This window comes from Macrosteles quadrilineatus, unplaced genomic scaffold (assembly GCF_028750875.1).
Source record: "Macrosteles quadrilineatus isolate MER2022 unplaced genomic scaffold, UCM_ALF_1.0 Scaffold_2__2_contigs__length_208266976, whole genome shotgun sequence".
NCBI lineage: Eukaryota > Metazoa > Arthropoda > Insecta > Hemiptera > Cicadellidae > Macrosteles > Macrosteles quadrilineatus.
Window position 1 is genome coordinate 36,550,759 of NW_026542595.1, and position 26,879 is coordinate 36,577,637.

The following is a 26,879-nucleotide window of genomic DNA, read 5'->3' on the forward strand; positions in this document are numbered from 1 at the left end:
CAGGGACGAAGCAAGCCGCTGATGAGAGCTGGTTCATGATACTGTGGGAGGTATCAATTCCGGTGCCGAATGAGGGTCCATATCTCTAAAACGTCACCTACAGCAGCCTTCTGAGATCTTAACTAGATGAGGTAACTGTTTTTGTTTAGTACTTAGATGATCTTACGGTTTTGATAACTGCACGTAGCATTGAGCTGGCTTAGCTAAAACAGAACATAGTCATGCGAACCATCAATGTATGGTTGGCTGACCATTGCCTCTCGCTCACTTAGAACATAGCCAAGAGACTGTAGTGAAACTGACAAAACCGAGTTAGTGCCCCCAAGTACCGTAAAGGCAACATAGATGGTGGAACCAGATCATACTTTCGGAGCCTTATGGTGTTTGGGGCCTGCCAAGTCTGCTGCCACCGCCAGTCCTGAAAAGCGGACTACGCCTCCACAGCTACCGAGTGCAAAGCCTCCTCGGCCAACATCGGCCGCTGTACCAACGCAGCCAGCCTATGTTCCGACGACCGAGGGTGACGCCAGCCCGTCAAAGAGGAGGAGGAAGAGAACCACGAGAACCGCCGGCCACGACAGGGCGAGAGAGAACCCAATCCCACGACAACGAAGAAAACGGAGCAGAGACCGTTGGAGTCAGAAGATCCAACCCCAGCTATTTCTGCGAAGTTTCGCCCGCAGACTCACCACACCCCACCCGCTTCGGGAGCTGCTCCTGAGACAGCAAACCACGACCAATATAAAATCTTCCACCGCTGTAGACGCCCAGACGACCCTTGTGGAGATAAACAAGGTCCTCGCCCAGGTCATGGCAAGAGTGAAAACACTAACGGATCTGACTTCGCGGCTCATCGACCAGCGTTTGTGGACAGCCTGTGTTGCCCACACCGGGACCCAAGCTATCTCCAGCCGGACCGGCATGCAAAGCTTGCGCAAGTTTATGCCACCACGAGAGGGGAGGAAGAACCGGCCGCCTAATGGCCAATATCAGATGCAGAATGATGTTGATACAATCAGCCCATTCCGTACTCGTTTAAATTGAGAAAGAGCAGGGAACAAGAGGGAGGCACTGGTATTTGGACCAGGTGACTTTTTCTGCAAGGCCAACTTTGTGTTAATCAGTGGTATGAAGAGGAAGTCTATTACCTCACTCAGTTCTGTCATTCTATGCATTTTTCCAGCCGTGTTCAGGATGGTAAAATCCATGTCACCCGATTGCAATTACTTACAGGCACTCCCAATAACGCGAAAGAAACTTTCTGGTGTTAACGTAAGCTTAACTTTCTGGAGCGCACTGGGAAACGCTTCACCTGGACGCCTCACACGATGTACGACTATTTTTTGGTTGACGAAGTCACCCTGATGGTGGGGACAATTTGTTCTATGTGCCACAGGGTATCTTTCTTGCCGAGAATGGGATGTTGTCTAGAGCATATAAGAACTGAATACCAGAATCTTTGAAAATTAAAAATGAAATGAAATTAAAAATTATTTATTTACCCAGGCAAAGTTAGGGCCACATGGCCCTTTCTTACACTTAACCATTTAATCTTTGCATGCCCTGAAGGCCAGATATTATGATTATCTAACTTGAAGAAATGGAAAAACAATCTCAGGTCTTTGTCTAATCACAGAGAAGTATGGCATATAAGAAACAAGGTTATGGGGTGACCGTGCAGTCCCAGATCTAGTAGGTGTGAAATATACTTCTGACAAGCAAGGAAGAGCCCGAGCGGCACACCTTGTGTGGAAATTCCTATTGAACAAGGCACAGGGTCTTCCTCCACCGTAAGCGTTGTAGTACATGATGGCGAGGGCGGTGGTGTTAGACTTTGCCCCATAAACCAGCGACTAGTGTTTGGCACCACTTAAGTTTGCCATTGCGTGTTTGTTTCCTCTGTACCTTACTTCTCTATGGCATAAAAAAGTAGAGGGTTTTTTTGTATTAAGTAGTGTGATACATCCAGGGAGTATTACATCACAGGCTAAGGTGTTCTTGTCGTTTCACCTCTACTAGAAATTACACGAGAAAGTTTACTTTAGAAAATTGCTTGGATCTTGAATGCCAACGATGTTTGTTAAGAACGTAATTGAAGAGTCTACTTTGGCCTGAAATAGTGATGCCCTATATTTAAATTTCACATTTCTTATTCAAGCTATGGTGGCAATGTCTTTATAAATACAACTTACCTTTATTTAGTTTTCATTAAATGTTTTAAATGGTGGTGAAGAAAATAAGACACAATACGTTAACAACAACTTTTGTATTTACCAACAGGCTCCTATAAATAAATGTACAACTCCAAGTACTAATACTTCTAACACAACAAAATGATGACAATGCGTTTAGAATTCTGGCTCTTTCCCGATCTATCTTTCGTATCAAATATTACAAAAAAATAATCAACGCCATTATTGAGTTGTTTGTACCAACGATTACATGTACTGCTGATTGAATTATACCAAAACATCGTATAAACCGCGTGTCGTGCCAACGACTGATTACACTGACGTCCTGAATGTTATTGCTATTTATTTTAAAGGTTATAAAATCTCCTAAAAATCTTGAATGAGGATAAAGAATTAAGACAAACATATTATATAAAAAGATTTTTCGTAATTAGATTTCTTTATAAGAACAATAATAATAGATTACACAGATACGTATTTAGGTGTGCTTACACTCTTCAAATAATTAAATTTATTTTAAATGTAAAGCTTTGAAATAGCTTACCACTTAGATATTGAACACAAATAAGGAAAGTTGTTAATTTACTATAAAACTCTAGAATAATCTGGCAGTATTTATCTTACAAAAAAATCTTATAAAGTTTTTAATAGGTGACGAAACACAGAATTATTTTATAGTTTAACAATCTTTACAGGACTATTCTTTTCTTCAAAACTCAACAATTCGATTATTCTAAAGTAACAATTGACGAATATATCTTCTAGAATAACAGTTGCTATACATAGTATGTGCTCCTACCTTCACTTCAAGAAATTCAATAAATGTATATCTAACTATTCTACTTTGGAAATATTTTCTATTCATTTCGAATTTTAACTCTATATACACTATACATGGGAGTGTTTACTGACCATGATAATGGCTGGAGAGTTCATCTTTTGAAAACTGTTATACTAAAAGAATGTATAAAAAGATCATCGTTAGTGGACGCAAACATTTTATCAACTTGTGTATAAGTTAATTATCCAATTGGGAACGCAAGACGTTGAAATAAAATTTCACACAAAAATTGTTATGGATTATTCCAAGATTGCAAAAACTATACTCATGATTTATCATGTTGTTTGGCCAATGGCTTGTAAAGAGGGTGTTAAAATACAATCTCCTCCAACCATCGTCAGGTTTATTCTAACACCACTAAGGAGCAGAATCAACAACAAGCCAAAACCTAACCAACGGCAATACAGATCTAAGACCAAAACACGTTACAAAATTGTAAGAAATGCTATTTTAAATTCATGTTCTTTGGTCTGGTGGAATGAAAACATATTTTCGGTTTCCTCAAAAACGCCTAATGACTATGTGATAATCTAAATGTACAACAGTTTGCAGTATAGAATATAAGATAAGATGAGATAGATATCGTGAGGACAAAGCGTCTATGAGAGACTACAAGAGCACACGATAGGTGCACGACATCGATACAACATCCAGTTGGGAGCGAGAAATAGGTAGCGCAAAGAAAAAACCATCACTTCTACTCTCCAAACTATAAGGACAACACGATCACTTCTACCCTCCAAACAAACCTTAGAATATTCAGTGCAAAGAAAATACCACTTCCTCGTCTCGAAACATACGGAAGAATAGGTAGCATGAAGAAAACACCATCACTTCTACCTTCCAAACAACCATAGAACAAGTAGTGCTAAACAAAACTTCATCACTTCTACCCTGCAAGCAGTCAAGTTTTTTTTTACTGTGTCCTTATACAAGTATTATTAGAGGTATTAAAGTAGTTTCAAGTTTTATTCAGTTAAGTGTTCTGTACCATAAAAAAGGTTAATTGCCGCTCTAAAAAAACAACTATTACCGAACCATCCCATCACTCTGAAATAGATTATTCAATTTTATGTCACCATGACATTGTATAACAACACATTTTAAACCTAATCTATGGAGCCTCTAACATAATGTAACTACAGCACACAAATGTAACTCTTAATAATAGAATATATATTTATATTACAATATCAAATTATAATCAGTATTTATCTAACGATACTGTATAAGTAATTGACTGAATGTCACATATCTAAGGACAGATGCTCTTCATACTGTGAATATGCTTTGAATGGTTTACGATTGAACCTAGCTATATGAAATTTACTTTCTTGTTCAAAATATTTCTATTAGAGTTTCTTCAAAGCAAATTGTTGTAGTGGTTTGGTTTAGGATCTAATTGTTTAAATGCAATTCTCAAAACTACATAAGTTTTGTAAAATAAGAAACACCATTAGTATATTAGCTATATTACTCGTCTCTTCAGCTAGTTTTGTTCCAATTAAGCACCTTGTTTAGGAGGGCGCGTACTACTCTTCACCATGTATAAAGAAATAAATCATCATAGCATAATGTTTTCCTGTGTATGGGTTGATGATAAACAAAGGATATCAAGAGCAAGAACAGAGTACACCAACATGCAAGCTACCCACTGCAGTAGGTTGTTGGTGTTTAGCCTTGGTACGACCCCTTCTTGCATTTTGTTACAACTCATAAAACACGAACAATTATCTTTAAATAGTTTTTTCTATATTATTATACTCTTTATTTCTGTTAAGTATAAATATTGATAATGAGTACTTATTATTTAAAATAAAATATGCTATGTAGGCATATTCATTTGGTTATTTATTTATCATTATCCACTTCTACTCTTAAGTACAAAACACAAGAAGGATCATCAGCTGATAGACGACATTGAGGATAATCAAGAGACCATGCAGATGCAGAGAGGGACACTCCGATATGCGAGGGAATAGATACAGTAGTTGGGGTCTGTAGTGTACAACACTGTACTGTACACCCTTAGTGACGAAGAACAGAGAACAGCAAGCGAAGCAGCGGGCAAGCGACACTGACACATTAAACATCTTAACAATGAATTATATTTCTTTTATCAATTAAAAATCGGTATCACAATCTTTTTGACATTTAACCTCATTTATTATTTCTTAAATGAAATAACACATCCTGAGGTCGGGTAGTAACAACTTTAAACATAGAAAAGAGAGACAATAAAAGTAACAGTAATCGAAGCGGACATAGACTATTTTACAAAAGTCCGTTTCTACATTGTGGAAACATAATTATAAAAAATCCAGTGTTATAAGTGATTTAACGCAACACCACTGAGAATAAGTGTTGTGACCTCGCAAATGGAATCAGAGTCAAAGTTTTACTTTATTTTGTTTTTAACCACAAAATACAGTATATAAAATAATAAATTTTTCATTTGAATTTTGCTGGACAGACTTTTTACTTCATAATAGTAGCCGAATACTTTAAGTCTCAAATAACAGCTGAGTTGGTTAAGTTTGCTCTTGTAGTATTGCGTTAAATCGAAAGTAAGCAATATGGTATATTTACAGGGACCATGTATAACAAACAATCGAGTGTCTAACAGTTTTTTACATTGAATAACGAGTCACTCCATTTACTATAAAAATCAATATTCTAATATGTAGTTTTTGTACAACGTCAAAAATTCAAATTGAAACATCAAAACAAAAGGATATAACAAGGATTGGTATTGTCTCCCTAACCATGTATATAAACACACATAATCTTTAACATACATTCAAAATGTTTTTTTTATAATTTTTATAATTACAAACAGTTATCACAATAACTCTTTGTTTTCTTACATTTTTGTACAAATTTCGGCGTAACAACCACTGAAATTTTCAAACTTGAGCTAAATGCCATGTTATTAGAATTTAAATTAAAGCCAAACGCTTTTAACTCGAATCCTCTCAGAAAGTAAGGTAGGATTATTTAAATTTGATCGTTGTGTGAATTCACTATCACTATTTAACCGTAACTATGTTAAGTATAACAATTATACAAGTACTTAGTTTTACTAGAGTCGTAAAAAATTAAGGCTTTCATTTGCAAGAGGTGAAATAATTATTCTCATTTGAATTTTACGGTCATATAGACAGTTGTTAAAGTCATGGATACTTACTAGTTTAGTTTAAAAGGCCTCATAGTGTCATATTAAATCTCACATCTCTTTTAGCAGTGGATTGGTATTAAAATTATTATTAGCAAACTTCTATCGTCAAACTATATCCACTGTTCTCTGCAATGATGATAATGGTCAATGATGCAGTTAAACGTATTCATTTGGATTAAAATATGTTAACCTGTATTTTATACAAACTAATATTATTATTACATTTTAACATAAACCCCTTTGCAAAATATTGACGGAACTTATAGCTTAAGATCTCTTTACATATAACGTATTATAACCCTCAGTCGTTCTACATTGTGGGCCTTAGGAAATTCAGTTGTAATCCCAAAATAACTTACGGCACACAATAAACTAGTAAGTAACATGATTTTGTATGTCGTAAAAATCTGGTTATTGGAAATCCGATGAGAGAATGCAAAAGCTTTTCCTAAATCGCACGATCTAGATAGCTAACGCATAGCGAAGCAACTAACTGCAAATGTCAACTTATAGGTTTGTCTCTTGTCAGCTCAATGTTTCGCTATCGGGGTGTTGTATCTGCACAATAGTCCATCTACGAGATATGTGGGGCGTAGGGCTCAGGCTCACTTTGGTCCACTCACTGGAGGCTGCACTTGCTTTCTATTTGTGTTTTCAACTCATTCACTTGCGTTTCTATTGTGTTTTTCAGTTCTGAAACAAAAAACACTGAAATTTAAAAACTTGACTTGGCATTATGGTAAGTATAACTAATGTAGGTATCTTATTATGTAATATTGGGGTTGGACAGGAGAAAATAGGTTGTAACCAGTTCATCACCTAGTTTCCCGTACGTAAAACTAGCCTAAAATGGACATATTCTGTGATTACCTTTGAGCATTTAACATTAAATAATTTGACAGTATTTAAGGTTAATCTACTCTAAGATGTTCAATAATGTTTATAAAATATGGAAAATGAGAGATTTGTAAATCGCTAGCTTTAGGTTTGATACTTTACAAAAAATGTTGTTGCTATTCAGGAGTAAAGCATTACATTATGGGGAATGTTGTTCAGTTTTTTTTTTCATTAATACTCATTTAACTTTGATTAAATATAGCAATATTTCATCTATAAATGCACGAAGAAAAGTTTTATAAATGTTGTTTATGGTGAATTATATGATAAAGGTTGTTCCAAGGTTTTTTTACTTACAGTACGTGCACATAATAATCCACACCTCCGTGGACAACTTATACAATATATGATTATTTATCAGAACCCTAGGTGAGTGCAATAGTTTACAATAATATTCAATTAACTCGTCCAGCTTGAGTGTAACTCACACAGTGAACAGTTTTTTTGTTTTTTTTCCTGATATTAATACTTTACTAGACAATGTGACCCAAATGGAGGAGGAAGGTCTACTGAAATCTGACGATGACAACAAGCTCGCAGAAACCGGAAAGGAACGAAAAACAGCGAGTTCCAGGGGCGAGTTGCAAAGATGGAGGATAGCGGATGCTTAAGCCAAAGACGAAAAGGTGCTATCCAGAAGTGAGAGGAGGCTGGTGTGGGCTGCCAAGCACCCTAACTCTGCTGCCTGCAAAGCCAGTTCCTCCGGGAACTAGGATGCTGGGAAAAAGCAGGGCAAGGGTGGTACCCCCAAAGCTGACTCTAATGAAGCCTCCAGGAAGAAAGGTGGAGGTTGTGCTGACGCAGCCACAAAGGATTGGCTGGTCAAGCAAGTTCAGGAGCTGAGTCCTTTCGGGGAAATCTCGCTACGGCTTGCCCCAGCCAGAGACCTTGTTAAAGCTGTGAAGGTATATTTATGTGCCCAGTCCTACAAGGTCTGCGTATGAGATCCCTTGGCCTATTGATGGGATATCAAAAGGAAAAACAGGTCACCATAGTCAAAATGCTCTCACGGTTCGGACGGTGACGGAGAATGCGGATCTGTGAACGAGGGTGCACAATAAGCTGTTCTAGCTGCGATGCAATCCCATGATAACTTGTAAGCCTGGCCCTCTATTAAAAAAAAGGTATCATGAACTACAGTAACATAAACATGTAACGGTAACTCACTAGTAAACTCGTCTTGGTCAGCCTCTTCCGCCTCCCGTGCTAACTCTTCTGGAGTCTTCTTCTTTCGCATCAGAGGGTTTTCAGGCTCCTCTGGTGGCATTTCTTGGATTTCTTCTTTCTTCTTAATGTTATACTAGAACAACAATCGTTATGTTAGTAACTCTTTATCAACACAAGTTTAACATCGATGTAATAACAATTGATTATAACTTGTGAGATCGTGGTAAGTAATTTCTTGATTAGCATTGTACGTGTTGTTAAATTTACGGAAAGTAAATAAAAGAAACGTCTTACAACACTTAAAACATATATTTACACTTATACTGTTACTCACAAGACAAAAAGATGGTAAGTGGTGATCGATTTTGATTGGACACTCCAATCATCATCAGACCCAATAGGCGAATGACCTAAGTGATAAGTGTAAATATATGTTTTATGTGTATACTTTCTTGTGTGTTTATGTGTTTAGACGTTTCTTTTATTTACTTTCCAACATGGTAAGACCAAACATTCAGTTAGTTAATCTTAAGTGGTGCATCTTAAGTCAAACCAATATAAATATAATATATATATTTGTGTTTAATGTAAGTTAAATACAATTTAATACATTCTTAATTATAAACATCGTTATATACTCTAAATTATGATACAATTACGCGTTACTTAAGAATAAATAAACCTATTTATAGTTAGATTTACAAGATCAATATTTCTTCGGATAATTTCTATAAATATTAGTGTTAAAAGTTTTGTGCTGTAGAAAAAAGAAGCAAAAATAACACATAGACCTAACTCCATGAAAGTAAAAATAAATTGTTTAGTCAAAGTCATTTGTGCAAAAAATAATTTTAGATTTTACCATACAAATAAACTTATAGACGGTATCTAAATTTCTCTTATCTAATACTTGATTGTTTATCTAAATATAACATGTATGAACAAAAATATAATTTTGAAAGTACAGTGGAAATGAAAAAAAATACACACACTAACACTACACAATATTAATTAACTAGACACGTATTAATATTATACATTTGTAAAATCTCAAGTTTATTACGTACAATAATGTCAATATTTAAAGACAAATGGATTGGTTCTTAACAATATAATTGTATAATCAAACATTATGCTGAGAAAATCTTTAAGTCTCTTTATAAACATTGAGATGAAACACAACAAATTTAAAATATAGAATGTTCTGTTCTTTAGGATTCTATTAAGTTAAAACACTTTTTGACAGTGCGTGTGTGCTATGTATATAATATTTATTCTTTTCAATTTTTGTACACCAATTAAAATTAAAAAAATATGAGACTTAAATCATTTTTTAATTGTATTGATCAACTTTACTTAATTTTTAAATGCAATAATAGAAACAGGAATGACATTTAGTTTAAGGCAGTAACTGGCTGTAGCAAACGCCAAGATTGTTGGTCTTGAGTCAATCTTGGGCTCCGTGGGGCGAGGACGGTGAATATTTCAAGTGGTCTAAGATGGCGTCCGACGACAAGCCCATAGGAAATCAATCTGACTCCATTAGGGAGTCTACAACTGACTCCCTACTAGAGTCAATTTGACCCCCGTCTGGGACGAATCTACTTGTTCCCATCAATAGGACCAATTATAGTTGCCAGTCGTTCAGATGTCGCTCCCGTTGTTGTTACACGCTGTTGTTGACGTGTCATCTGTTGTTCCTGTTGGTTTATACTGTTGTTTACATAATTTTTAATTTTAAACTACTATTAATTCTATTTTGGTTCTCTATATCAAGCATATATTTATCGTGTCTAGTTATTTTATTTCAATAGAGTCTCCTTATGTATTATTTGCATTACACAATGTAAACTCGACGACACATTAACATCCAAATGATGTGTATTTAAAAAAGTATAGAGCTATAAATACGTATCAAGTACAATGTAGGTAAAATTACGTAGAACTATTATACAATTAAATTTGACAATTAGGTTTGAAAGTCCTTTTACTTATTAGAAATGGAAACAGAATTTGACAAATGTAGCATTGTTCATATAACATCCATCGTTCTTATAAAACCAAAAGAGGTTTTTATTTCTAACTCATTAAGTAAGTATTGGTAGATAATATTCAAAACTGGGTTTTGGTACTTATTATTGCATTATTATATGCATTGAGTTTGGTTCTGTGAGGGACGCTTAAACAATACAGGATAAAACAAATGTTGGTGATAAATAAAATTATAAGTGAAGAATGAAATCGTTAATATACCTGGGTGAAAAATGAACATTCGACTATCTCAAATAAATGTAAGATTGTTCTATTACTTTAGTATGAATGTGATTTAATAGTAGAACTAATCAAATAGAAAATGAAGTGTATGCGCATCAAGCAGTGCAATTTGACAGAAAATCTAAATGAAAATGTCAATCAATATGACCCATTTTTGAAACCACTGAAGAAATAAAAGTGAGATTGAATTGGCTTTTTAAAGTAGGGTACTGTCGTCTGGCTGTATTGACAGCGAGTTTGTTACAAGCAAACATGTTGAACTGCCGAGATGATTTTGAAAAATGCATACTAATATAAACAAAATGCCATAGCTATTTACATGGTTACACACACACGGCAAGTCATTCAATCTTTATTCAACAAAGAGTAAGTCAAGGCTAAAGTATGTTTTAAATATAAAAATGCTTCAGATTAAACTAACTTAACCATTCAGAGGACACTAAGTTAACAGTGTTTTACATAAAGAATAAGGTATGTGGAACACATAATTTACATTTCTGTAATTTGTCACATTATTGTGTATTTTACAATACACACACATATATATATATATATATATTTATATTTATATATAATATTCATATGGCTTGTTCACATACAACCTGAATCGTATTTTTAACAAAAAATGGTTTGATCAACCAACGGTTTCAAAGAATGTTAACAGCTGAGCTTCAAATGATTACGGTAAAAGTTTTATTGATCAAACTTTAATAATTTCCTCCACAAAACATAATAATACACTTATAACTCTTTTTACACAATACCTATTAAAAAAAATATTAAAACATGTCTTACAGACATTAATCTTTCATTTACTTGGTATGTTATTATTGCAATAAAAACATACCAAATAAGTTTCTTTGCTAAAATATAACCTCTTGACTTTTGTACTCAAATGGATACAAACTATGCTAAAGAATTATACTGTTTACGACTTGGTAGTTTTTATCTGAACAAGGTATGTTAGCAGAAATGTAATTTTTCCTTCAAGATGAATAGTAATTAATCCACAAAGATTTGAACTTGTATCCTTATTGACACCTTTAATGTAGTGGCATATCATTGTACTAATAATCTAATTCACCATCGATTAGAGCTCGATTATATTTGATCCAAGTTTAAGTAACATTAAAGATATAAATTAAAAATATGTAAGCTCGAAGTTAGTTTAAATGAAAATTATTTACACAGTCAAGCGCATACTTTATAACACTCTGTAAAAAAAGAATACACCAATATATTTTCGATGTACTGAACATTTTTTCTCAGCTCAGTCTGATAATTAAGCCCACAGTAAATAATAAAATGTTATTAAATTGATTTTAGCTGTAATAGTAAATATCATCATGTTAAAACAACGCTGCTATTGCTGTTTATGATTCTACAGTAGAACGTTAAGTTAAAGAACTTGAATGAAAGGCTACCATGAAGCCTCGGCATAAATTAGTTTCAATTAAAATAACAGCTGAGAACTTAATCAGGGATACAACATCTAGGTTAGTGCAGTGGTTTCTACAAAATCCCAAATAAGTAAGAATTTTTCTGAAAAGAATTTAAAACTATATATTTGACTTAAGACTTATTTATTCTATGCTTATAGTTTTAAGTAGGTCAAACAATATTTACTTAATATTTATCTGATTTCATCGTAGTTTTTGTGGTGTGTGTGACAGTTACCTTATCTCTGATCTCCTGTCTCATCTTTTCTCGCTCCTCCTCCATTTTCCTGTGTTTCTCCTTCCTCCGCTCTTCCGCCTCCCGGATGGCCTCCTGCCGCTCTCTCTCTGCCTCCTCCTCCTTCTCCTTATCATCTTCGTTATCTCCATCTCCACCAACTGCCCCTGTAACCCGGAAAAATAGTTAATTATATTTTCTTTTAATTCGCCGTTTTAGTATTTGTTATTGTTCAAACTTCATTTGCGTCGAAATTCATCTATAGAAGGTTTGTCAAAAGTTTGTCATCACTATTTAAATAGTTGAACAATGCTAGTGTATGTATTTTTAATCTAAAACTTATTTGTTATTTATTTATTAAAAAGAATCTAATTACATTCCGTCTATTGTTTTAATTGATCTTTGTGTCATTGTGTAAACCTCCAACATTTAAATTTTGTTGGCAGTTTATAAATTTGTTTAAGGTGTTTCGACTAGAGTTTTAGAACACCTAATACTTTTTACTGAGTAGATTGGTACAAGGAACTGTGTCCTGCTTGTAATTGAATTGAAACCTTATTTCCGAACAAGCTAGCGGCGCCCGCCTAGCGTACAGCCTTCGGCAACAATATATCATGTTATTACAGTCATTTTTGTTCTTTGAATAAGGGATGGATAATCAGATTCCCATAAAATTTATTTTATATTTACATAAAACAGTAATATTAATGTAATAAACAGCTTTAAACAATTGTACCAGTTTAAAAAGAAACCTATGCAGGAAAACCTTTTTCATTACACTACTGTGAAATGACCTATTTTCTATATACGTTTATCACCTGAAAAAAATCATCATTACATTTTCTACTACGGAAAAAGAAAGTTTACTGTACAAAATTAATATTTACTATCTTATTTGGATTTTTCCGGCGTAAACAAACAATGTTTATTATTGTACATCAGCTGTTTCAATTTGCAACAACCAAAACTGTACAATCAATGTAAATTTATCTTTTAAAACTTCTATAAATTTGTTAGTATTCCTAACTGTAATAAAGAAATATCCAATGCATATTTAAATTAAGAAAATAATTAGTGTTTGTAGTGTAGCGATCAGTAACGTTGAAAACACGAGTGAAAGTGGGTCTATACATATTCTCAACCGTATTTAACGTGCTCCATAAATCTCGCACTTAAACAAATATGGGCTCATATTATGTAATGACTCACTTTTTACTCCTGTTCTGAAATATAATATTATATTTTACATATGGTTAAATAAATTTAGTAAATCAGTAAATGATATTAGGATATAAAATGAACAATAAATATGGCATTGCAAATTTAAAAATTTTTCGGGTTAAATAGTATTTTAACAAAACTAAAAATTATAAATATTTTTAAGAACATTTCCCTAGTAGTTTATTACGTTAGTTAACTCTTAAGGTAACGTTCAAATATCTTGCTTTACCAAGGTGTATGCGTTTTTTTCCATGATTTGTTTGCAATGATATCATTAGAGTCGAAATCCTAAATTTACTATGATAATATCTTATGATCTAATTATTACTATGCAATTTCTGTATACTGTATATAAAACATAGTAATCATTTCATTGTGTATGACCAAATACTGAATTGATTTTATAAATACAATTACTTTAAAAAGAAAAATATTGCTTAACTACCATAGTAAGTTAATTTTTATAAACTTACTATGGTAGTTAAGCAGGAATTTTCTTCAAAATCTTCCAAACATCCGGAAAAGCTAGGCTTTTATCTTAAATAATATTGTAAGAATTTCATTTGAAGAAGGTTGAGTTATTTAAAGGACTATATGTATAAGTTGAAACTTTTGATTGTCTGAAGTTGGTTATAATTATAGTTATAATGTTGGTTATAATTATAGCACAATATTGTAGTCGTGCAGTGAAATACAAGTACAGGCTATACAGCTTGACGATGATATTTTGACGTTAACAAAATTATTTATTGAGTTATCTTCAAGGAGAAAATGTATTTACAAACTTCTCATGCGAAACTTTTAAAACATTTCTTCAAAAGATAACTTGATCTAAAAGAACAATTAAATTATAATAAACCAAAGAGGTGGGATTTTGCGCAGTGTTTTGCGCACAATAATTTTCATGCAAAACCCATTATACTCGTACAAACTCATAATTCAACTGATTAAATATTTCAACTGGGTTAGAAATAATATTTTGATGATACGAGTAAACCACAAAAAGTATTTGTCGAAGACATAAAGAACCCTTGACTTAAATTGACCTGGTCAATTTCTGCTCATATTGTTTGGTACAAGGAGTACAATGCTTTCAAGAGATCGAATGGACAACTTGAACAAGGAATGCAGAGGGCGTTACACTGGTAGATGACTAACAGGAGCAGTTAGCCGGGTAACAAGGGACCTTAGTTGATTGTCAATTAATGCAAGTCAGAGTGTGAGTGTGGCTCCCGAGTAGATTACAAAGCAATCAACATCAGCTGGGCTCTGTTACCAGCTCATCTCCTCAGTCCCCAGCACTACCACAACTGCCCCACAAGTACCCCATCCACAATAATAGTTTACAGTTTATCAGATGTGGCAAGAATTAAATCTTTAGCTGGATATAAAATGAATAGTGGTGGCCTGCTATGCTTCACGCTCGTATTGGATGAAAAAAATAGTTAGATAGTTTCTAGAACTTTTTATACTAGCCATTGTTTGTCGTATTACATTCTTGATAAATAGATTTGTTCACTTATTATTAAATAATACATGGTGTTTAAAAAAGGTAGCGACATAATTAGGTATGGTAATGATTTGTTGGGTCAAAATAAAGATAAAATCAAGAATAACATGTTTTGCAAAATCGCTTCGTCAACCAGATATCCGCCATTCTGTATTTTTTACATAACAATTTTTATCGTAGAATCTTTTTTAAATGGTCTTTATGAAACTTGGTATGTATACTAATGTGTTAGAAAAAAAGTTGTCTAGATAAAAACAATCTAAATGGCTGAAATAAAAATCATAAATGAACATAGCTGAAATATTACGATTTTTATTCCCTATCCAACAATACCAAGTTTAAAAAGATCGATCGGAAAATAACTAAAATATCATGATTGTTAGTTGTAAAATTAGGCAAACCTGACTAGCTTAGTCTTATTATACCCATATTACACAACTAACAATCATAATTTTTCAGTTATTTTCCAATCGATCTTTTTAATTTTGGTATCTTGGAGAGGGAATAAGAAAATGCTAAATAAAAGTGTTCAAGACATTTTTCATAAAATAAGCCACATTTTAGTAATTTACGTTTAGAAATTGGAAAGGGCCACCATTTGAAATTTTATGTTGAATTAAGGTAACTTTGTTTTACATGCTCCTCGTCTATATCCAAGTTTCATAAAGATCGGTTGAACAAATTCTAAGATAAAATGTTTATGTTATAACAATGGCGGAAATCTGGTTAAGAAAGATATTTTGGAAAATATTTTATTCTTGACATTTAGACCTAAGGAATCACAACGTAAATTATGTCCCCACCTTTTTTGAACACCCTGTTTATCACTTAACTTATGTGGAATCCTAAATAACCACTAAGGTTTCAATCAAGCGGTTTGTTTATTTGTGTGTTTTATAAAACAACTCTCTTACAAGATTAAATTTGTTTTTTATTTTTCTTTACAAATAATGTTTACAATAGTAGGCTTTAACACCTGGAAATAACTGGATTTTATTGGATAAGAGTCTATTAAAATAACATTTTGCAAAAGAAAGGATTTTTTTATGTTTACAATTATTCCTTTCAATACTCAACATAGCACGGTGTGTATTTGTAATTTTGACAGCATCCTTTACAATGGTACATGGAACACTAGTGACACTTTTTTACTTAATTAATTGATGATGGGCCCTCATAAAGTGAACATGAAATACATTTTGTAGAAAACAATCTCAGTTCATTTTGTTCATCATAACATATATGTATGTATGTCACAATTATTTTATATTTTCTAATACATTATAATGCTGTTAATATTTTTAACATTACAGATTAACCATGTCTGCTAATTACATGACATCATGACTATTGTAAAGATGAAGAAACAAATTTGCAGGGTTTTAGATATTCCCTTGGTAAAATTATTCTTAAAAACAAAACATTCTGGTGCAATGAGATTATATTCTTAATTATAGTGAATCTTCACGGTCTTAGTTTTTAACTAGTTTTATATGCTTCAACGTGAAGACGTTATGGCAAACGCTTTAAATATGAGAACAAACAAATGCCAGATAACCTGAATGCAGGCCTTGCGTTGGTTAAGTAGTGCGTTTTGGATTGAAATGTATTTATTCTTAATAATTTAATTTATTTCTGCACAGATTACTTTTAGTAGTATTTGTTGGACTATGTTGGACTATATCACTGAACGTGTTTATGTGTCTAATTTGTTCTTAATAGGAATTCATTCAACATAAAAACAACTTGACTTAAAATAAATTTAATAATATTCCAATTCTAATATAAAGGTATACAGGGTGTTCAAAAAGGGTGGAGACATATATCACCTAGTGATTCCTTGACTAAAATAAAGAGAAACTCAAGTATAACATTTTTTCAAAATCGCTTCGTTAACCAGATATCCGCCATTTTGTATTTTTTACATAAACATTTTTATCTTTGGACTTTTTTTAACTGATATTTATAAAACTTGGTATGAATGTTAAAATAAAAGAGACCCATTATAGAAAAACAAATCATCTTGATTCAACTTAAAATTTCAAAATGGCGGCCATTTTAATTTTTTAAACTTAAATTACAAAAAAAAAACGGCTGATTTTATGAACAAACGTATAGAACACTTTTATTTAGCACTTTTAATTCCCTATCAAACGATACCAAGTTCAACAAGATCTAATAAGAAATAGCTGAAATATTGCGATTTTTGTTTGTAAAATGGGGTAAAATAAGGTCGCCCAGCTTTGCCCCATTTTACAAATAAAAATCTTAATATTTCAGCTATTTCTTATGCGATATTTTTGAACTTGGTATTGTTTGATAGGGAGTTAAAATCGGTAAATAAAAGTGTACTTGAAATTTTTTCATAGAACTGACAGTTTTTGAGTAATTTCAATTAAAAAATTAAAATGGCCGCCATTTTGAAATTTTAAGTTGAATAAAAATGACTTTTTCCAACATTGGTCTTTTCTACCTTAACCTACATAACAAATTGTATAAAGATCGGTTGAAAAAGTCCAAAAAAAATGTTTATGTAAAAAATACAAAATAATGGATATCTAATTAACGAAGCGACTATGGAAAAAAATGTTATACGTGATTTTATCTTTATTTTTACCCAAGAAATCACTAGGTAAAATATGTCCCTAGCATTTTTTAACACCCTGTATACATATAATTTTCATATTTGACCATTCGATAGTAAATTGTGGGGTTTAACTAAGAAATCACTTTAAGCTACATTTTCAGAAATAATCAGATAGTTGAATGAATATTTACAAGTATTTATTTACAATCCAAAGAAACGATCACAGATTATGAATAGGTAGGTTTTAGTTAATTTAACTCCAAAAACTGAGCTATCATAAACAAATCCTTCTTAAATTTTAACTGGAAACGAGTTGGAAAGTCGATCGGATGAATTCTTTCAATTCTATAAGTCGATTTGCTGTTACCGATGAGGTTTACTGGCAGTGAGTTTGGATATTTTGTTACAGTATTTTAATATTTTCCATTGCGTTATTAGTTTCTGTTCTAGTAAAAGGAATTTTTGGGTCATCATAAAATTACATGATTACATAACACATAAAAATCACATAACACGGTGCTTCCAAACTCTTTTTAGTATGGAATTTATTAATTTGATTATTTCTACTTTGGGGTTAGAAGTGGCTCCCCAGAGCTAAACAACATCGGTCCAAATCAGTTTTAATAACATTTTGCACAGTAATTTGTTTTCAAGGAATAAAATGTTGAATTGCGATCTATGTACCAAACTAGTTAGTATGTTTTTAAGTTTAGATTAAGTCTTTAGTTCAAAAAGAAGACCATCATTTAAGCCGTTCATCGAGTCCTCATTCTTAGATTTTACTTCATTACATTATGAAAGCAATAATTTATTGAATGTCAGGTGAAGGGGAAGTTCTTTTAGACATAGTACATTAATGCATTTTTTACCAAATAAAAAGTAAAGCTAGATAAAATAAAAATAGATAGTTCCAATGTTGTAATTTATTAAGAGGTTATAACAATACAACCATGTCATAGTAATACTTTGGCTAATATCAAGGTTTTTATAAAACCTATTCCCACCCAAAATAAAATAATATCATTTAAGCAATAGGAACAGCGTTTATTTGAAGTTGAATTTAAAGGTTGTGAGTTTATGTTATCTAAGATATATTGGGGAAATTGTCCATCAAATAAAAAAAAGTAAAGTTTTACGACGTTTTGTTTACGTTCGTTGGTTCAGATTCAATATATCGGAACTTATTCATTTTTGTTTGATTTATCATAGTGATGGAGTATGTCGGCAATAATGTCTAAGGTAAAAAGAACTTGGCTCGTTACTATCACGCTTGAAATGTGCGTCTTATTTTAGTTTTATTTTATAATTTCAAGTTATGTTTTTAATTTATGTAATATATATTGCACCTGAAACTGTTTCACACAATTTCAACAAATTACATGATGTAGAGTTTGATTGGCCAATGTGAGGGTATCACGTGATCACAGGCCACGCCCCTCGCAGCTGATTGCAACAAGCCACGAGGCTGTAGCGCGATAATGGGATTGGAGAAGCGTGTGATTGGAGACAAAATAGATTACGATTCAATCATCACCAGTTGGCCGTGATTCGCTTTGCTGCATGGAAATACCTCCACTCCACCCTTCGGCGTCGCTGGGCACGACGTGTTTTGTGTTTAACTGAAGCAGAGGTTATTGTGCTGTATATAGCATACCCTACACTGATCACAGTAAAGAAATAGTCATTAAATATTATGTAGAATAATTAATGGTTTAAAAACAAACAAATTAAAAAAATTTACGATTAGAAGAAGATGTTTCTGCTCTTTAAGAAAACAATTTGTATTGACGACGTACTGGGGCAGTTGAACTGAAAAGGCGGGCTTTAGTAAAGTAAAAAATAAAGGCAAGAAATTCCTGAAATATTTAGGACGAATGTTAGTCAAATTTCCAATGTAAATCTTTTAAGTATATTCATTTAAGTATTGTGTTTGGTAAAACAAATATATGCGGACGCATCACTATTGACAACTTGATAAAATTATATGTTGAAAATCAAATTAGGAACATTAGTTCAGGGAAATTATAAAAAAAAAATGAAAATTTATAAAAACTTATTTAAACACCATATTCATAGAATATAGTCAGAATCAGCAATAATAATGCTACTGTAGCATACTCATGATAACAATATATGTAAAATTGTTTTCACAAACAGATTTAGAAGTAGATGTAACCTAGCCTCTTTATGAAATAAAATAAAATTAAAGAAATATGATAAATTAGAATAAATTATAAAGGAGATAATACACAGTACGCAAATTTTTACAAAATAACACACCATGGAACATGCTTTTACGGAAACCTTTACCCGGTCTAAAAGTATGATTAGGAGGATTGGATAAATTACTCAGTGTATAAATGAAGTTAATGAAGATCAAATGTTATAATGTATTTTTAAAGGTATTTATAACATAATAACATTTAGATAATTAAAATGATATAAAGGCCAAAACCTGCTATGTAATTAATATCAAACTCTTATACAACAGAAACAATATTTCAAGAGTTAAATGTTACCTACTATAGTGAATTGAGTCCTGCGATTAAGGACTTTTGTTACTTATATGTACGGGATTTTGAAAAAGTCAAATTACTATTGATTGATCCACAGTGATTTATAAAATAAAATACAATTATTAGCCAACTATGCATATAAAAAAAACACATGTACAATAAAATACAAAATTGTATAAAACTTTATATGTTGTTAAGTTGTAACAAAAGTTAACAATCAATGGACATTATACCTACTCATACATTATACTTCTTGTAATCAACATACTCTTCCGCTATCCTAATATATTTATCGTTTAACTATTACTATTAGAGACATTTATGTAATTTATGTACAGAGACATTTATGTTCACTTTGGAACTGTATAACCATATCTATACTATTGAAAACTGGTTTGTCTTGTTTCAAGGTCTAATCAGAGCATTAAACTATGAAATATTGTACAGTATGAATGTTTTAAAAATATCACTTCATGTTACAATTTATGCGTATAAAAGTAATAGGGGAAAAAATAATTTCGGTATGCCAATTGGATCTAATATGTAACTGAGCTTCGAACAATAAGTGGGGACAGGTAGGAAATTAAGATTGTGTTTTTGGGGATACTGAGTTAGTTTTTCAAACAGTTTTTGTGAACTTGTTCATTTATAATCAAACATTTTAAATATATTTTTAATTTCACTGGGTGTAAAAAAGTTATCGAGCGATTTCAGTCTGCTGATATTTTGTTTGAATATGTGATTAGGTTGAGTAGTATTACAGTAGTAAAAGAATGGTTTTTAGCTTCTAGAGCTACTACTGTTAAATGTATGATTAATTAAATTTTTAACTCCTAAACTGTTTACAGAGAACTTGCCTGTTCATGTCTTATGGAATGCTCTTAAAGTTGATTGACCAAAAGGTTTTCAAAGAATCGATATAAGCTACGTAGATGTAGGCCTACTTATGAATATTTCACTTACAAAAAATAATACAAAGCATTTGTTCAATAATCGTCGTGGATTCAGACCTCTAATACATAGATAGCTCCCCGTCTGAGAAATATAATATTTTATTTTATTGGTGAACTGGCAGCTTAAGGTGGGCACCGATCTTATCACATAGTAAATTAACACTGATTGTAGAAGGAATTGAAACTCGAACTTACATTCTGCATTCTAACCACCAAACCAACCGTGCCCCATTTACACAATAAAAATTGCCTACAGCAGAATAATATAGTAAAATAGTATTAAAAAAATGGAAACATTTTAAGTGAAGTAGTCAGTATTTATACTAAACATTTAGCAAGTGGTACAAAGTTATCGCCCTAATACAAACAAATCTTTCCACTAATCAATCAAAAATCTAACTGTAACTTAAATATGTTATATGACGTAGTAGACCTAAAATCTAGTGTTAGTTAGTCTTAAAAGTAATTATACGCCGTTCTTAACCAATTTGTATCTGTGAAATGTTGTTGAATAGAGATATAGTCGTGTGTATTGTGAAACAACTAATGGTTCTGTAAAGTACAATCTAAGTGTAATTGTGTAATCGCATGCAGTAAGATGACTTACACATGGTACCTGGTGCTTAGCTCAGTCCTGGACAGCCTTCCTCCACATTACCTGCAACAAACGTTACTTGTTAGAATTGAAGTTAAGTTTACAACTCTGTAACATATATGTTGCAGTTCAATATGTTGACGATAGAGCTACAAACCTCAGTACCCCCTTTTACATTTTAAAATTAACCATTTGAGTAAACCTACATCTTTAATTTGCATAACAATTGGATATTTTGCGGCAGTATTTTATAGCAGTCGCCTTGTTTTGAAGATTTGTATATGATTCGCTCTTCTTTAAATTCCACTGTAGACCTTTTTTCAATGAGATAAACTATAACACTTTTCTGTTTTCTCTCTCCATTAAGTAAGGATTTTCATTTAAACATTTGGATTTCACTCCATTGCCACCTTATACACATGTGTCAGAAATGTAGAATGAGCCAACTAAACTTTACCAACTACTTTTGAAAACTTTGTTTCTCCTGCTGTAACTCTGTATGAAACAAATAAAACATACAAGTCAGCCTGACGCGCTGCATATACATAACTCATAGCTAAACACATTTTTGGTTACCCCAAATGAAAGTTTAAACCAACAGACAAGTGAGTCACCTAGAAGTAGAAAATCAACACGAATCGGCAGTCATTATTGTAACACGTCCAACATATGTCATGACACAGAAATTAGAAACGACATTCCAATAGTGAGCTTAATTTGTTGATGTTTCATAAAATACCGATAGTGAAAGTTGAACGAAAGTCTTTTTCATATATATGTGGTACATGTGTCTCGAAAAATCAATTTTGAATGTGAATCTTAAATATAATTAATACCAAGAAAAAATTTGATTGGCTGATGCAGAACATAACAAAATATTCATCTAAATTCATTATTTAATGTGATTTGTACATACTTTATGGCAACAAAAAATTACTAGCCTTGCCTTAATCTGAATTTATGTAGTAAGACAAAAATATTCATTCCTGTGTATAACAATAAAAAAATATAATTAAATTCTCTCAGGATTTGATCAGTTTTTAAATAAAATTCTGCATTCGGCTTTATATGTCGAAGCTTCGAATCGTATGAAACAGATAAAACAACTTAATCAGCTTGTAACGGATTATTTTAGGATTGCTGAAACAACTTTGTATGCAAATTAAGTTTGCACAGTGAGTTACAGTTTTAAGCCACTCCCTTAGTTCCTCTGGATTTTTGAAACTCACAACAATATCGTAGGGTAATTATGATTAACATTGAGTGTTAACTCTCTTTGATAGTTTTGTCTTGTTCTAAATTGACTTGGAGTTTTTTTATACATGGTTTTGCTAATATATACTATTTTCCATCATGTGTTTTAGTGTCTACGATAATTTAGAAAAGTAACATGATGAGCGATTTGAGTGAAATTCTTATCATGGGCGTGACAGTCTAACCGCCAAAAGTCGATCCATACCTCAATATAGTTTTAACCGGCCACTTACTCTAAAATATATCTGTCGATGAAGGTACAATAATAAAAAATAAAAAAGGATCACAATACATTATATAAAATTTTACAACAGTATTTCGTAAATAATTCTATTAAATGTTTAATTAAAGCATTTTCAAACTAGTTAGACACATTCCAATATGAATGTCAACTACAACTTGTAAAAGAGCCAACGAATTATAATCGCCTGTTTAACAAATCGAAGGTAGAGTCCGACACAAATAACGGTATGTCAGTTGTAATATGGCTTTAGAATGCGAAGCCATTTATTCACAGAATGTTTACCTGGGTCATGTTTTTGTAAGATGTTATCTGTTATAAATGATTCTCCGTTGAAAGCCAGCCAGAAACGGGCAAATATATAACTTGGCCATAAGACTGCGGATCCGGGCAGAGGGCCAACAACGGCTTGGTACGATCAATATCTATGTTTGAGTTGCACAAAATATACCGAGTTTGTAAAAGGCGTAAGATACATCTACAACACTAGCTATTCAAATTCGGATCGGACAGAAACTCTTCTATTTTTAAGTGTATATGGTCTATTCAATGATTTATGATTACATACATGTTCAGGTTTCTAAATGAATACATTATATAATATTTTAATATCACAGGAGTTTATGATTACTTTATGACAAAGTGTCATATCCAAAACAAAAAGGAATGTATGTAGATAATGTAATAGGTCAAACCTTCTATGACATTGTAAGATTTGGGTAAAGTATATTACAATCAGAAGTAGGCTATATAAAAGAATTTTCCGCAAAGACGTAAGGCAAATGGTTTAACAAGCGTGTAAAAAAGAAAGATCGTGTAAAACAGCCGATTTCGTTTTTAAACGCACTCTCACAACGCATTCTCTTTTTTTGGGATATCGAAAAGGTACAGAACAATAAATAAATTGGAAATATCTAGTAAAAGTAATGTCTGTTGGATTATCGATATCTCCGATTGTTCGAAGCGGATTATATCGAGGGCTTGCGGACTTGAGGGGGGTAATATAGTGGGCAAGATAGAGGGTATAATGGCAGTATCAGTTTGCAATCGCTACCACTTAACTCTCGCTTTAGTGAAGGAAGTGGTGGAAGGGGGGGGGGGGGTCTGCTGATGAAGGTAAGACACTCCTAGTGTAATGTGGGTTAATAAGGCCCGGGAACTACAGTAAATGCAGCTCCATACTTTACATGTAATGTGTGTTAGTAATGAATCAATCGTGTAATCAGTTAACCAACGCGTACTTTGGGTTCGTGGTTTTAGCTGGATCTTAATGTGGAGTAAGTGTTTAATTTTAAATTATTATTTTAATACGTTTAATGCTTAACGTTGCTTACTAATGTAACTCACCAAAGTTGAGGACGAAATGGGGTTGAATAATACGCATGTATTAGGAGTTGGTAAAAAACCTACCCACGGATCCGGTCTAGACAGTTTACAATGTTCATAGCACAAGTGTAATATACATGTTTTTGATGTAATAGTGTTCTATCAAAGTCCAAAATTACACACTGGATAAATTTGTTTAATAACAATTCTTTGATATTTTTGGTAACTTATTATTTGCAGCTTTAAGTTTTAAAAAATTTTTGAAATAAGCGATACGGATAAATGGCGATTCGGTTAATTGGAGTTCGGGTTATTTTAATACTTTCAAAATTGAAAGACATACACCGCTTACAATCATTTTGGTAGAAATGGTTTTGTGTCTGCAGTCTGCAGTGACAGTGTATTGCATCAGTCCCCATCTATAAAGACGTAAACGTAGACATGAAGGCTGATTGTGGCACGAAACACGTAATGGATTAGGAACGTGTTACATCGCTGGATAGTTTTATGTCTGCAGTCTGCAGTGACAGTGTATTGGATCAGTCTCCAGCTATGAAGTCGTAAACGTAGACATGAAGGCTGATTGTGACACGAGACACGTGATGGATTAGGGACGTGTTACATCGCTGGATTGTTTTGTCTGCAGTCTGCAGTGACAGTAAATTGGATCAGTCTCCACCTATGAAGTTGTAAACGTAGACATGAAGGCTGATTGTGGCACGAGACACGTGATGGATTAGGAACGTGTTACATCGCTGGATAGTTTTATGTCTGCAGTCTGCAGTGACAGTGTATTGGATCAGTCTCCAGCTATGAAGTCGTAAACGTAGACATGAAGGCTGATTGTGGCACGAAACACGTGATGGATTAGGAACGTGTTACATCGCTGGATAGTTTTATGTCTGCAGTCTGCAGTGACAGTGTATTGGATCAGTCTCCAGCTATGAAGTCGTAAACGTAGACATGAAGGCTGATTGTGACACGAGACACGTGATGGATTAGGGACGTGTTACATAGCTGGTTTGTTTTATGTCTGCAGTCTGCAGTGACACTAGTGACAGTGTATTGGATCAGTCTCCAGCTATGAAGTCGTAAACGTAGACATGAAGGCTGATTGTGACACGAGACACGTGATGGATTAGGGACGTGTTACATAGCTGGTTTGTTTTATGTCTGCAGTCTGCAGTGACACTAGTGACAGTTTATTGGATCAGTTCCCAGCTGTGAAGTCGTAAACGTAGACATGAAGGTTAATTGTGGCACGAGACACGTGATGGATTTGGAACGTGTTACATCGCTGCATTGTTTTGTCTGCAGTCTGCAGTGACAGTGTATTGGATCAGTCCCCAGCTGTGAAGTCGTAAACCTAGACATGAAGGCTGGTTGTGGCACGAGACACGTGATGGATTAGGGACGTGTTACATCGCTGGATTGTTTTGTATGTAGTCTGCAGTGACAGTGTATTGGATCAGTCCCCAGCTGTGAAGTCGTAAACGTAGACATGAAGGCTGATTGTGGCATGAGACACTTGATGGATTCGGAACGTGTTACATCGCTGGTTTGTTTTATGTCTGCAGTCTGCAGTGACAGTGTATTGGATCAGTCCCCAGCTGTAAAGTAAACGTAGGCATGAAGGCTGATTGTGGCACGAGACACGTGATGGATTAGGGAAGTGTTACATCGCTGGATTGTTTTATGTCTGCAGTCTGCAGTGACACTAGTGACAGTGTATTGGATCAGTCCCTAGCTATGAAGTTGTAAACGTAGACATGAAGGCTGATTGTGGCACGAGACACGTGATGAATTAGGGACGTCTTACATCGCTGGATTGTTTTATGTCTGCAGTCTGCAGTGACAGTGTATTGGATCAGTCCCCAGCTGTGAAGTCGTAAACGTAGACATGAAGGCTGATTGTGGCTTGAGACACGTGATGGATTAGGAACGTGTTACATCGCTGGTTTGTTTTATGTCTGCAGTCTGCAGTGACAGTGTATTGGATCAGTCCCCAGCTGTAAAGTAAACGTAGGCATGAAGGCTGATTGTGGCACGAGACACGTGATGGATTAGGGAAGTGTTACATCGCTGGATTGTTTTATGTCTGCAGTCTGCAGTGACACTAGTGACAGTGTATTGGATCAGTCCCTAGCTATGAAGTTGTAAACGTAGACATGAAGGCTGATTGTGGCACGAGACACGTGATGAATAAGGGACGTCTTACATCGCTGGATTGTTTTATGTCTGCAGTCTGCAGTGACAGTGTTTTGAATCAGTCCCCAGCTGTGAAGTTGTAAACGTATACATGAAGGCTGGTTGTGACACGAGACACGTGATGGATTAGGAACGTGTTACATCGCTGGATTGTTTTATGTCTGCAGTCTGCAGTGACAGTGTATTGGATCAGTCCCCAGCTATGAAGTCGTAAACGTAGACATGAAGGCTGATTGTGGCACGAG

At 33.5% G+C, this 26,879-nt stretch overlaps 1 protein-coding gene across 5 annotated transcripts in view; it reads right to left on the minus strand.

Annotated features, from left to right (window-relative positions):
• Positions 1-2,247: 2,247 nt before the first annotated feature.
• Positions 2,248-26,879, minus strand: part of LOC128985943 (complexin) — a 590,501-nt gene continuing 565,869 nt past the window's right edge. For 2 of the 5 annotated variants that reach the window (XM_054405945.1, XM_054405946.1), the window contains exons 2-5: positions 21,618-21,668; positions 12,227-12,390; positions 8,276-8,408; positions 2,248-6,904 (exon numbers count right to left, since the gene is read on the minus strand). In XM_054405945.1, the coding sequence (XP_054261920.1) occupies positions 6,831-6,904; positions 8,276-8,408; positions 12,227-12,390; positions 21,618-21,621 (375 nt within the window). In that variant the 5' untranslated portion in view covers positions 21,622-21,668 and the 3' untranslated portion in view covers positions 2,248-6,830. Of the gene's footprint in view, positions 6,905-8,275; positions 8,409-12,226; positions 12,394-21,617; positions 21,669-26,879 lie in introns of all 5 variants that reach the window. The other 3 variants (XM_054405941.1, XM_054405943.1, XM_054405944.1) reach the window with 2 other exon arrangements.